Below are 14,692 nucleotides of genomic sequence, written 5' to 3'. Positions count from 1 at the left end.
CGCACGCAACCACTCCCACAGTCACAATCACCAGTATACTGAACACCTGTTTCTTATTTACTTTGCTCTTCTTAAGCCCGCAGGTCGTCTGGTCCAGTGCTGCACATTGCCGCTACATGAGCGTCTCTGGTCTCTGCGTGTCCGTCACTGCGTTCCCTACCTGCGTGCGCTACGAGCTTTACCTTGCATCACTTGCAGTGCGTGCATTAGGAGCCTTACTAGTATGCGCTATGAGCTTTACCTTGCATCACTTATAGTGTGTGCATTTAATTTGGCATTAAAAGAAGCAGCTTCTTTTTCTACCTCAAAACAGAAAATCGGGCCAGCACTATTTACTACAGTTGAATTTAAAAACAAGGGTAAAATCAAACTATTAAAAATAAGTTTCAAGAATTTATTTCCAGATGTATGTCCAGAAGTGATCGACGCGAGACTGGGAGAGTCTCTAGCTCTATCATTCTGGCTCCATCTCTGTGGCGAAACTGCGTTTTAGTGTCGCGTTACAAACAAATACACACACACACACACACACACACACACACACACACACACACACAAACACACGTGTGTGTGTGTGTGTGTGTGTGTTCAACTTGGAAACTATGTCCACTGTGAGAGACATAATCAAAAGAAGAAAAAAAAGAAAGTAATCCGGAAATCACAATTTATGATTTTTTAATCTTTTATTTGTGTGTTACTGCTGCAAATAAGTATTTGCCAATCTGTGAAAATCAATGTTAATATTTAGTACAGTAGCCTTTGTTTGCAATGACAGATGTCAAACGTCTCCTGTAGTTAGCACACACTGCAGCAGGGATTTTGGCCCGTTCCTCCACACAGATCTTCTCCAGATCAGCCAGGTTTCTGGGCTGTCGCTGAGAAACACAGAGTTTGAACTCTCTCCAAAGATTTTCTATAGGGTTTAGGTCTGGAGACTGGCTAGACCACTCCAGAACCTTGATACGCTTCTTGATATCCTTGGTTATCCTGGTGCTTTGGGTCATTGTCATGTTGAAAGACCCAGCCATGACCCATCCTCGATACTGAGGGAAGGAGGTTGTTCGTGCTGGTCATCTTTGTATAACACTCAAAGATATTTGTTTTTCAGCTATAAAACACCAGTGTTGGGAACGTTACTTTAAAAAAGTAATTAGTTATAGTTACTCACTACTTGTTCAAAAAAGTAACTGAGTTAGTAACTAAATTACTCTATAATAAAAGTAACTCGTTACCAGGGAAAGTAAATATTTGCATTACAGTTAAAAAAAAGTTATATGCCAATGAATAAGGATTTTTTTTTTAAAAGGCAGTCCTCACAGTCAGTTGAAATGAGTAGATCAGAAAGGTGTTTAACTTTTGATATTTATTGCACATCCACAGACCAGTGCAGGATAAAATCCTTTAAAATCCCAAATCTTTGTAAAAAAAAAAGCAAAAGTAAAACAGTTACACTATATAAAGTGCATTTACATCTATCAAATTAAATTAAATTCTCTCAACCTGAAAAAACTGGTTTGTTCACAACAGAAGTAAACTTAACAATAAAACCTCTATCCTTAATTAAATAAATCAAATACGCAGTCTGGTAGACATTCAGGAACTTCAAGTATTTTCTTAAATTATGTTTATATCGCCACCTTGAAAATGGAAATTTTTCTTCGGCTTGCTCCTGACTCGCCATTTCAGCCTCTTCTCCGTTTGTGTCACGTGTCTCTCCGTCTCACTGGCGTACTTCGGCGCGCGTGTAAAAACACTGGCTCTGATTCGCTTACTGACTTGTAAGTTAAACAGGTGTTACACCGAGAACTGTGATCTATCGAGATCTGTTACTCCTCACTAGCCTGGACAGCGGTCCGCTCGTATTACTGTTAGTATATCAATATATAGTAACGCACCGCTTTTAATGACCAGTAACGTCAACGGCGTTGTAACGACAGGAAAAGTAATTAATTATATAATCCCGTTACTGACAAAATTATTTTTAACGGCGTTATTAGCAACACTGTAAAACACATAACTAAATAATTACATTTAAAAGAATGTAATCAATTTTAAATATACTGACTATGTCCTTTATTAGGGTATTGTTATTTGGCTGGGTAAAAGCTTGGCTTCTCAACAAATAGCTATTGCGATATTTATACGGATGTGTTTATTGATTGTGTAATGGACGTTGTGCAGCACAGGACACAGTTAGGTGTTGTCAGAAAAGTGGATGTGAGTACTTTGACCTGTAAATGTGTCACTTTAAGGTCGAGGCTCAAAAGAGTCTAAAATGACACACTAAATGATTATGGCTCCCTGGAAACATAACAGCACCGAAGAACCGGGACAGAGTGAGCTACAGTAGTGAGACATGAGAGACATGTTGCCATGGTGATTTTTTTCTTTGCCCATTCATCAGTAAAAAATGGTCTTTCTCAGTATCCCTCTTTCTCTTCTCTCCCTCTCTAATCTTTCTTTTCGTTCTTATCTTTTCTCTTCTTGCCTCTCCCTTTCTCTACCTCCCTTCTTTTATCCTCACACACGATTGCTAATTTGTAAGTGCCATCTTTAAATACTGCTTCCCTTAAATACAGTGACCCACCAAGATCAAACCCATGGTCACTGCATTAAATAAAATATTGTGTGTCAAATTAAACCCTGATTAATATCCCTTTTCACATTCATCACATAGATGAAATGAAATACTTCCCTTTTAATGAATTATGGATCATGAATAACACAGTAATTGCTCAGTACTACATCAGCCTGAGAATTTATTTCATATTTTGTCTCACACCAGCATAATATAAATTTTGACAAATAAAAAACAGACTCAGTAGTATTACCCAACCCCGGCCCACCCTCTCACTGACAAACATTCAAAACAAGTCTGACTATGAGATCAATAGATTTGTTCCAGAATAACTGACAATATAGTAAAGATCAATTAACAGTGAATTAGTGGTAACTGCATATTAAATGAATAACGAAATGAAAAAGTATAATTTACTTTTCAGTGGAATTGAAAAAGATGAAGGGAAGGCACCCAAATGTTAAGAGGCAGAATGAGCCCTTACCGCTGCACACTGATAAAACATGACCGACCAGGCCCAACATCAAAGAGCAGTGTCTCTGTTCACCAATCATGTGTTTGTACTTAGATTGTACAGATTATAAAAGGTAGAGCATCCTGAAATTATGCAATTATTAGTTAACTAATTAATAATTTAAGTAGTTTCTATGACATCTTTAATGCCTGTTTGTAGAAATGATCGTGCTTCATTAATATTATATAGATATGTGGTAGAAGTCTTTCACAGTGAGAACATAGCCTCTGGTTTGAGAATCTGTATAAGGGACGTGCTTTTCTAGGTGAATTTCTAGCTTGTGATTTCTCCTTAGTATTACATGCTGTTTTTGCACATCAGCCTCCGTGGCTATGAGCTTTGCATCATTCCCCATTTAGCCATTTGCATCATTCCCCATTCCCCATTTAGCCAAACCAGACCCCCCCCCTCCCCTTCAGCCCCCCACCCACCCACCCCCACATCACGTGGGGCCATCCAGGAACCCCGTGCTGGCTCCCCACAGAGCTGCACCAAGCACTCCGCTTCCTGTGCGTCACTACTTAGCAGGCGATGAGGGAACTCCCCCCCTCACATTGCACTCTTCCAGAAGGGGGGGGGGGGGGGGGGGGGGCACGCCACCAGGTGGGGGCTAGGACGATCTTCCAGCCAGCAGCGACTCATCCTAGTGCTCTTCTGCCAAGGCTGTGTGAGCGAGACACTGATGTAGACGTCACACCAGGGGTGTCCGCTCATGGCCACTGAGGGACGCTTCCTCTTTTAAACTGGTCATATGTAGCAAGCTGGTCTCAGCTCAGAGGCGATGTGTTTCACACCCGTTTGACAACTATGTTCATTGCCCACGTTGTTGCATATGTATGTTCACAACAATGCATCAGTGGCACAAACACAGCCTGTGGTGCGTGTTTACACACAAACGCGTTGATAAGTGTTAAGGAGTTTCTGGATGTTTTTGATGTTCTTATGGAAGGAGATTATGTTCTGTTTTCTATATAGGCCTTGAATAAAAAAAAAAAGATTTTATCTTTTGTCTTATGAATCATGCCAGAGTAAATAAGAATCTCAAGGAAATTAACATTCATTTCATTCCCCAACATGTTGCCATCTGTAGCTAAAAAGTACGATAAGTATGTAATTTACATTTACATTTATGGCATTTAGCAGACGCTCTTAGCCAGAGCGACTTACAAAAGTGCTATGTAGTTGCTTGGAATCTCCAAGGTAGTATAGATAGTCCTGAACACAAGGTACTCTAAGCTGGAAAAACCACTAGACGAAATGATACCTAACAATTACACCTGAATATACACATCACCTGAGGAAAAAGACAGTAAGCAATTCCTATAACCCAACAATTATGCACAATACCCGAGAAAAAGACAGTAAGCAATACCTGTAACAAACACCTGAGGAAAGAGACAATTAAGTACAATAGATGAAGCATAATTATGTAAAGTGCACTTGAAAGAGGTGGGTCTTCAGTCGTCGTCTGAAGACAGCAAGTGACTCCGATGTTCGGACACACAAGGGAAGTTCATTCCACCACCTTGGAGCCAGGACAGAGAAAAGTCTGGATGCTTGTCTCCCATGTGTCCTGGATGATGGAGGGTCAAGACGAGACATACTTGAGGCGCGGAGGGCTCTAGGTATGCATCTGGGTTTTACTATGGCCATCAAGTAAGGAGGAGCTGGACCATTCTTTGCTTTGTAGGCCAGCACCAGGGTTTTATATTTGATGCGGGCAGCTACCGGAAGCCAGTGGAGGGAGCGCAGGAAGGGAGTGACATGGCTGAACTTGGGAAGGTTGAAGACAAGCCGAGCTGCAGCGTTCTGGATCAGTTGCAGGGGTTTGATGGCATGCACAGGAAGACCAGCCAGGAGGGAGTTGCAGTAGTCCAGTCTTGAGATGACAAGGGACTGGACAAGGACCTGAGTGGCCTCCCTAGAGAGAAATGGCCGAATCCTCCGAATGTTGTGAAGGGCGAATCTGCATGATCGTGTTGTGTTAGCAACGTGGGCCGTGAAGGAGAGTTGATTGTCGACAACTACACCAAGGCTACGTGCTTCCATGGATGGAGTGATCACGGTGTTCTCGAATGAGATAGAAAGATCACGATGAGGACTGGCTCTTTCAGGGATGTACAGCATCTCTGTCTTGCTTGTAATGTGAGGTTAAATACACTAAACACATGAAATGAATGAAAAATATGTTATTAAGCATAAAATATAATATTTGTTTTCAGGATATTTCAGGCCGTGTTGAAATTGAATGAAATCACAGTGCCAGTGAAAGCCCTGAATTAACTTACCCATTATGCACAGCATTGGCTTTGATTTAACCAGGCCATCGGTTGCTAAGCAACTTCACTAATTAAACAAGTCTTTGACTCCAAGATTACTTTCACAAAACACTTAGATTTCATAAATCCAAGTTATCCTGTTAACGATGGAGTGGGACTGGGTGGGGGGGGGTCCTTCACTTCACACATGGAAGAACACCAGTACCTGACAGCATTGTCTCGGTCCAAAACACGTTCAGTCACATGGACCACTTGTTATGTGAACAACTTAAGAAAATCAATAGAAGCACCATTTCCTAGACTTTAAACCTCTCTAATCAGGATGTGCGCTACACCAAAACATTTCAATCAGCTTTCAAACGTCACTTAATATAGCTGGCCGTTCTGGGGCGATATTAGGAATCAAGAGTGTGTTAGTAAACACGGACCCTTCCTTTGTGATCAGGCCAGAAATGTAAGAAACATGTTTTCTTTCCCAAAGAACTTCATGTGACTAATCAGGGCATGTCGACAGGAGTCAGACTGCAGCGTTGCACTGGGAGGGAAGTACACACTAGAACATAGCTGCGATGTTTAATGTCCATAGAATGTCTGTAAAGATACTTAATACTTTAATACTTAATTATAATAGAGAAAAGGTTATTCAAATGTTATTTTTATTTACTCCTTATAGCTATTCAATAACATAACTGTTCGATTGTCTCCATCTCTCTCTCTCAAGAAAATGGACAGACCTGTAGGAGTGAAGAGCTTAACACATGAGACAGCAGGTCAGAAGTCAAAGGTTAAAGGTTAAGGTTCACGCTTAAGACTCTCCACGAATTCACCAAACTCTGCAATCAAGTCAAGTGTTTTGGTTCAATTGACATGTCTCCATAAAAGACACGGGCAGGATGCATCTCTGCCTGCCTGGTTAAATATGCACAGGCAAAATAGCAGAATTTCTATCAGTCAATCTTTGCAGCAAAACTATGTTACGTTTTCTTGCCCCTGCTGGGAAACCCCTAGGGAGATGAGGCTCTAGCAAGGGCAGTGTTAGCAAGGGCAGTGTTAGCAAGGGCAGTGTTAGCAAGGGCAGTGTTAGCAAGGGCAGTGTTAGCAAGGGCAGTGTTAGCAAGGGCAGTGTTAGCAAGGGCAGTGTTAGCAAGGGCAGTGGGTACACTGCAGATGCCCTCACTGTGAAGATTTGAAGAGAGCCCTTTGATCACACATCTCTGGGAATGAGCCAGACAGAGAACTACTCTTCCGTTCAGTGTCCTGAAATCTCAAGGGTTTTTTTTTCCATTTATTTTTTATGCCTGCAGAAACTTAGTAATTGAGCTTATATAACACATCAATAAATCCATTAAAAGACATTAACAGACCGTCCCCCCCATTAGAACTGGTACAGTGAGTGAGAAGTGGAGCATGAGTAAAATGGACCATAACTCTTCAGCAGCGCACAGGGTAAATTCACTTCTCACCACCACTCAGGCTCACACCAGGCTCATATGGTTTTAGTTATTCCTCTCCTTCTGTCACACAGAATGCCAACACAGTGAAGAATTTCACAGAGCTAAAGGTTCGCTGAAACAGCAAAAACATTATATATTATTTCTTCAATCTTTATACATTTATAAAGATTTACTTTATACAACCTTCTACATATCGTTTGACACAAGACTTGGCCTTCTGTGCATTCTGTCAGGTGGCACACACGTTCAGTGAAGTGTAACACTGAAACTTGACTGTGACACTGAAAGTGAACTTTTTGTTGACCACTAAGGGTGCCTTCCCATCTGATTCTGCTCATATCGACTGTGCACATGACACATAAATACATAAAACATAAATAAATAAAAAATTAGGTCTTTGCTGCACCACAGTTCATTTTATTTACAAAAAACAAATTTATTTCCCTAAAATCCATATGACAAATTGTATCCTTTTTAGCATTTCCTATAAAAGGTCGGATCCCAGTCTCTCATTGTGTGAGAATCTAAGAAGAAATACTATGGATTTTACAAAAGATTTGGTCCCCTTTCCAATACTGGCATGCTGGTGGGTGTGTCCAGGTGTCATGGGTCTACAGTGGGAAAGGTGCTGACTTTATTGTTCCTGCTGATCCGTCTCTCAGGTCTCCCTCTGGGCTGCTTGGTCTGGATCAGCTCCTCCGGTGTGTTGCCCAGAGGAGGGAGGAGTCTTTTCTTGCTGTTCCTGGTCTCTGGTAGCCACTGAGGAGGCAGCTCGAACGGGCCGAAGCCAAACTGGGTGGCGTCTTCGGCGTCTGTGGGCGTGGCGGGGGCCACCTGTGAGGAGGAGCTAGCGCAGGCCTGTATGGGGGAGTGTTTTGGTAGGGGCAGTCCTGCTTCTTTACCCCCCTCCCCAGTCAGCTGCTGAACTCCCGCCGCCCCGACACCTCCCGCTGTCCCGCGCGTGACCCCGCCCCCCTCCTCCCGCTTGCGTGCGAAGGTGGCCGAAGCCACCGATGGAATCTGGTTGTCCTCTTCCTCTTCCTCGCTGGGCCTGAAGATCTGCTGCTGCCCGATGTTGAACATCTCCAGCAGCTGGCTGCCCGAGCGCGCGGCGGTCTCCGTGGCCAGCGGCCCCGCCTCGCCCGCCCCGCCCGAGCCCACCGTGTTCCGCCGGCTGCACCGGCGCTGCAGACGACCCAGAACGTCCAGCAGGCAACGCCGAGCTGATCGGTTCACCGTCACGAACAGCAGGGGGTTGGTGAGCAGCGACACCTTGGGCATCCAGACGGCGGTCAGCCGCAACCACGGCGAGGCTTCGGCAGCACCGGGCCACGCTTGGTATACCACCAGCGCGGCATAGGGGGCGCTGCAGAGAGCAAAGGCCAGCACCACCGAGAGCAGCGTGGCGTGCAGCTCGGCCTCGCGCTGCGAGACGTACGGGATGGAGATGCTGCTCTGGGGCGTTCGCAGGGCCGCGATGATCACCTTCTTCTTCTGGCTGGCACTCAGCGCACGTCGGATCAGCGCCATGGCCAGGAGCACGGCTGCCAGGGGTAAGATCACCGTGGTGATGTTGTACACCACCATATAAACGAGGTGCCCTATCGAGTGGCCTTCCGCACAGGTGGACGTAGCGTAGACGTCCATCACGTTGGTGACTGCAAACACAGGGATGCTTGCCACCACTGCATGCGCCCATATGTACACAAGCACATCTCTGGATTTAGCGTCTGATATCTTTCTCTCCAGTGGATACAACACAGAGTAGTACCTACAAATAAAGATTGAAAAACATAAAACCTCAGTTAGCAGTTAAACTCTCATCAGCTATTTTAGAAGCCCATGACTTCCATGAGAGATAACAGAATTGAGGTACAGAAATAGATTTCAGGCAAAAAAAAAAAAAAAAAGGCAATGTGCTGAATCACTGTCCTGATATTTGATCCCAATGTGCTATGTATAATAGGTCTATGTGCACGTCCATCACGGTGCGTATGGGGTCAGTTGTGTGGGAATAGCATTGAAGAGCATAGTTGACTTCAGGTATGCCAATATCATTGAAAAAACTACAACCAGTTTTACACCAGAAGTGAATTGCCTAGTGCGTGTGCTACAGCTGGTCCTTGGCTACACTTTTCACACCAGATGGGACTCGCTGTGGCAAAGGGGCTGTGGATGAGTTAGTTAATGCTGGTGAGAATAAATATAGTCTAGGTAACTTCATAAAAAGACAAGCTGACCACCATCTGCAAACCGAATTTCATACTGATGGGCTTAAACCATCACTTCCACCTTTCTTTTAGCATTCAATATTCCAGCTGAAAATAATTAAGGTCTGTGGTAAAGCCCTTTAATTTTTAATTGACATTTATCAAAGTTGTTATAAATGTTTAATTTGTGGTCCAAATTACATATGTGCACTTTAGAATGACCGCTATACATAATCAGTTTTCATACAGTTACAACGGGCTTTGGTGAGCCAACTTTGCAAACTTTACTTTCCAGTTGTGGTTTGTTAAAGTTGAAATCCTAAAATTCCAAATGAAAAAAAAATAAAACGCCTTAAATTTTGATACGATGAAATGATAAAAACCGATTTCCTGGGGCCCTGCTATGGGAGGAGACATGAAAGCGGACAGCCCTGACCACCCCTCTAAACCAGCCTCTCTAGAGCCTTCTCGAGTGTGAAAGAGTCAATCAAAGCTCTGTGGCTATAACAGCTACTAATTCCTCAGCTGAACTTCAGCCCCATGCAGCTGACAGAGGACTCTCTCTCCTCCTGCTCACTCCTGTGTTGTGCTGGGCTGTTGTCTGGGTGTGTATGTGTGTTGTGTGGTACAATGAATTTGGCTTATTGTGCTGGAATTAAGTGATTACATGCAATTATTACATTCCCCATGTGTTGTCTTTGTGTGTGTGTGTGCACGTGTGTGTGAGTGTGAGCATTTTCTTGCAGGAGACACCTTGGCAACTCATGTCAGGAGAAAAACTCCCTTAAGACCTTAAGAAAATGAATTATTCAGAGGCCTGCCGTTTGGCCTACGGCTGCTGCATGATTCTATTGGACGCGGTGGCCGACGATCTATTCGGCAGGACCCGGCGGGCCTGGTACCTGTCCAGAGCGATGGCGGCGAAGCTCAGCGTGGTGGCGGAACAGAAGAGCCTGTGCAGGAACTTGAGGGCCTTGCAGATCAGGGGTGTGTGCACCCACAGGCAGCAGTGCGGGCTGGCACTCAGCAGCAGGTCAAAGGGCACGCACACCAGGCCCGCGCAGATGCCTGAGCCCGCCAGGTTCTTCAGGAAGAGGCCGGTAACCGACTTGAAGACGCTGGTGCGGCAGGTGCACCACAACACAGCTGCGTTGCCTGGGAGCAAAAGGGGGGGGGGGGGGTGGGGGGGGGGGGGTGATGACAGGACCCAGGTGGGCAATTTCACTGCATTTCTGTATTATTTAAGAGAGAAACAGGTCATGTAAAAAAAAAAAGATGTAGAAAGCAAATTTTCTGTGTGTGTGTTTCAAACCAACCCAGACTTTAATTTATTACAGTGTAGATTTAACAATAAAGAAACCTGTTAAACTGCATCTCGGTTTATATTAGACAGAGGTTGTGAGACAAATGCATGTGAGTTTATTTTCTTGTCATTTTCAGGCTTGTGAATGGTATCCCCCCCCAACACACACACAAACACACACACACTCATTTGCAGAAGACCATCTCCCATCCCCGAATGCTCTTAGAGTGAAGGTCAGCCTCATTCCAGTATAATTCTGCCAGGAGCGTTCACTGGAGGTGACATCCAAATTCTTCCAATGCAAATCCTAGAGACCATGTCTCTGTGTTTCCTGTTTATTCTTCCTGTTTATCAGGTTCACTTGGTAAAGAATCACTAGATTCCAAACACGTTATCCAAGACATCTCAGTACTTTCGTTTGTTGCCTGATTACCTATTACCCTTTTGTAATGAGGTGTCTGTGTGTGTGTGTGTGTGTGTGTGTGTGTGTGTGTGTGTGTGTGTGTGTGTGTGTGTGTGTGTGTGTGTGTGTGTATAGTTCCCCTAAAGCAATACCTGTGGCCCCCATCCCCATTACGTACCTCTCCCTCTCCTATGCCCCACACCCTTGAGACTAGAAGCTGTTCACTGCTGTGCTCTAAATGGTCTTATGTCATGCTTGCAGCCCTCACTCCTCCTGATAATTCACAAATAAAATCCATATACTGTCCCCTGCAGAACAAATCTATATACTATCTGTATACCCTTGTACTGTAGTGTCTCCCTTATAGTTCCTCAAGGACCTTGCTTGTAATACAACCACCCATTCACTCACTAATATTTAGCAAGCTGAAGATTTTCCCACACAGAAGAGCTATTTGCAACAAAGGCAAAACTAAACAAATGAATTAATCACACCCGGGGTCGTACATAAGGTTAGTGCGTCACACCAGTGACCTCAAGCAGACATATTTCCATGTCCTTTCATCCTACAACTGTATTCTTAATCCAAGACAGTATAATGTACTATAATCTGTAAACCACAGCAGTTCAGATTCAAACTCCAGGCTATCAAATTCTCACACATATTAACCATTTGGAGAAAACGTTATGAAACACGATAAAGAAACAAACCCAGTTTCACTGGACTGCCAACCACTGCAAAGAATTTGACACACAAGGGTCAACAATAAAATGGCTGAAACATGGGGAGGTCTGCAGGAAGGGGGCATGGAGTCTGAGTCATTACTATTTAAAAAATGCTTCATTTACTTCAGGCTAAATATTTATACATCTCATTTTGCGCACATTTCAGTAATTGGAAGGCTGAATCCTATATAAAAAGGCATTACACTTTACACATTACCCACCCCACCACCGGTCCTGCACACAACGATAATCAAAAACCTAACAAAACACAGGGGCCTATATACAAGGGGTGACAAAGACAGAGCACCTGGGGACAATTACGAGGAAGGGAGACAAGATTCAGGTGAGATACATAAGGGAGTAGAATATGGGAGGACCCAAAAAACCAAAACAAACAAAAGCACATGGCAAAGGAAGAACATAGAGACAGATTTAGCTGTTTGTGGAGCAAAAAAAGCTTATCTGCAATAATACCATTGGTAGAATGTGAAGCTGTTTCTTTATGTTGAATCAGACAACATTCAAGGTTAAAGTTGGTTGACAGATCCTCATATAAGAGTCACAGCCACATAAAATAATAAAAGAAGGAATTGCTTCTATGAACTCCCTGAAATGACACTCATTTGGTGCAGATAGATCAACAAAGTACATTCCACTCAGGCTCAACTAGATAATCAGGCATATGATTCAGCTGAACTGAACTTCAGAAATACAGTTATGTAAGCCGCATTATAACTTAATTTTTAACAAAATGTCTGGTGTGTACAAACCAGTTACCAACTAAAGAGTTACTATCCAGCACAGGACTAGGACTAAAGGAAAACACAAAAAATAACTATGTGATCAATACTTAATTGATTTCCAGCAGGAAACCATCACCACTTTACAGCTCAACAGCTAAACACACAAGCTCCATGTTCAGGCCCTGAGCAAGCAGGCTTATTTCTCCAGGCTTACCATACTTTTAGTTAGCAACCTGACTTGTGATTGCCCTGTAGTTACAGGTTAAATTCATAGATTGTGTGGCATTGGCGTTATGTAAATTCAGACCATTTTCAATCTTCCAATCATGGCTGCGGTTAGAAAAGTTGCTTTTATAGTAATCTTTTGGAAATTATTCTTAATTTGTGACTAAGCAAACATCATGAATACAATTCTGACTGTTTGCAGTAGTCACTCTCCTGTTAGATGACTGGAAGTGCAGCCATATCAGAGCAAAAAATATATATTTATTTTTCCTCAATATTGTCTAAGCTGCATAATCCATATTTCTCGTGTTTGTTTACTAGCATTTATGTGTCGGGTTCTTAAACATCTCTTTAAAAAGGCAAATTCACTGTACATCAGCACAGTAAACATATAAACTTAACATAAAAAAATAATTAGGCCACTGTTTGAACAATAGCAAATGGTAATTCTGAGACAGTCTCAGTTCAGTCTATGCGGGTTAAAAGTCAGAAAGAAAAGGCATTTTCAGCTTCACTATAAGTAATGTGCTGTTGGCCTTAATGTCAGTTCTGAACTGAAATGCTGTTCTGACTGCAATACGCTGTCATAAATAATTAAAACTAAAATAAAGGTGTGTGTGTGTGTGTGTGTGTGTGTGTGTGTGTGTGTGTGTGTGTGTGTGTGTGTGTGTGTGTGTGTGTGACAGCCAGCTAGACAATTGTGAGGTCGTCAAGAAACACACCTTGACACTTTTGTATTTATGTAGTCCCTAATCCGTACATATTAATTTTCATAAGAACTGCTTAAACGATTATAACGTATAACCTATATATTCACCATGTATTACTTTAACTTAGGTAGGCCTACGAAATATGCTAATAGTTAGGTACAAATCTAATCAAACTGTAATGATTAATTCCATTGATGTCAACTTACCTAAGAGAGAAGCAATGAGGATGAAAACTTGAACGGTGGTGGCGAAGTCCCGGTACGCTTTCTCCTGGCTGTAGAGTAGCTTCTCCAGATGAGTAATATCGTCCACATTCGCCTCACTCCACAGACCCATTTCAGATGTCGTGTTTTGGAGATCAAGGTAGAGAGACGAACCGGTAGAATTCGGAGTCCCGTCCTCAGTGAGAAAAACCCAGTCCGCCTTTCTCACGTCCATGTTCACTCCTGCTGGACGTCTACATTTACATCAAAGATCCCGCCCGTTGGAGTACTGAAAATGCAGTATGGTATTTCTGATTTAAATGCACAAGTCTCCATTTTTTTGGCCCCTGAAGGGAAATTAAGGGCGAGATACGAGACATGTATGGAAAAACATCGACGACCACTATTCACTTGCATGAAATGTCCGTGTTTGAATGGCATGTTTCCGAATGATCATCATTATATTCCTCTGCCATTTCCCCTCCGAACATGTGGATCACTGCAACAGCAGCAGAATAACGTGTGTTGTGTGGCAGGGCAATCGGAGCATCAGGACATCATATTTGTAGCTACTGATGAGACAGATAACATTAAAGCGTCTGAGGGACAGTCGGGTTGTAATGGCGTGCTGTCCCACTCAACTTCCAGTCCTGAAGCAAAGAAAACATCTTAAAATATTACTCTAAAATATGACTATAAAGTGCACGCAAAACTGTGATTCAACATATGCAGTCAAGTATAAGCTAGCAACATTTATGTCGGATAAATGACAAGTAACCCCTTTTATTTGAACGGCTATACGTTAAATTGTTAGACTTTTTAAAATATTATTGCTATTTTAATATTTGCAGTTCATACTGAATTGACAAACGCCTATAGGGTCTGAAAATTGTAAATCCTACCTTCTTATTTAGGACGACGCAGTGCGAGCGGATACCACATCGGCACCTATCGGCTATGCAACAAGCTCCAGTAGAAAGTACTGAATTAAAAAGATGTCCCTCAAACATCTGTACATACAAACACCGGTTGACTTGTAGCCTACGTGCCGTCTTTAGGAGGACTGATGAGAATCAAGCAGCTCGAACCACGCCTCCTCCTATCAGATTTGTCCGATTATAATTCAGGTATGGAGGAAAAGTGCGAGAAGCAACATCCACGCATGAGAAAGCATGGAAGCCCATGTTAGACAAAAACATAAGTACACGCACTGAAATAGTACGTTGTAGACATACATTATGTCAGAAGAGGCTTATGCATTAAATACAGATTAGCCTATACACTATTTTGAAAAAGGAAAACAGCATTAAGTAAATTAATCGTCCAGCTGGGAATAATGTGAATA

The 14,692-nt window shown here is 42.9% G+C and overlaps 1 protein-coding gene across 1 annotated transcript; it reads right to left on the bottom strand.

Annotated features, from left to right (window-relative positions):
- Positions 1–7,027: 7,027 nt before the first annotated feature.
- gpr176 (G protein-coupled receptor 176) lies at positions 7,028–14,492 on the bottom strand. The gene is made up of 4 exons (XM_077016240.1): positions 14,250–14,492; positions 13,351–13,997; positions 9,938–10,190; positions 7,028–8,596 (listed from the first exon to the last, which is right to left on the bottom strand). Exons 2-4 carry the CDS (start codon positions 13,580–13,582, stop codon positions 7,429–7,431), a joined length of 1,653 nt encoding a protein of 550 aa, XP_076872355.1. The 5' UTR covers positions 13,583–13,997; positions 14,250–14,492; the 3' UTR covers positions 7,028–7,428.
- Positions 14,493–14,692: the final 200 nt, after the last annotated feature.

The sequence above is a fragment of the Brachyhypopomus gauderio genome, chromosome 9, assembly GCF_052324685.1.
Source record: "Brachyhypopomus gauderio isolate BG-103 chromosome 9, BGAUD_0.2, whole genome shotgun sequence".
Lineage (NCBI taxonomy): Eukaryota > Metazoa > Chordata > Actinopteri > Gymnotiformes > Hypopomidae > Brachyhypopomus > Brachyhypopomus gauderio.
This window is presented reverse-complemented; position numbering and strand designations above follow the sequence as displayed.

Coding starts and splice junctions, on each gene's coding strand:
- gpr176 (XM_077016240.1), bottom strand. CDS start 13,582: ATGGACGTGAGAAAGGCGGACTGGGTTTTTCTCACTGAGGACGGGACT. Junction 10,191..13,350: donor CCTCATTGCTTCTCTCTTAG/GTAAGTTGACAT, acceptor TTTTGCTCCCAG/GCAACGCAGCTGTGTTGTGG. Junction 8,597..9,937: donor GCCGCCATCGCTCTGGACAG/GTACCAGGCCCG, acceptor CTTTATTTGTAG/GTACTACTCTGTGTTGTATC.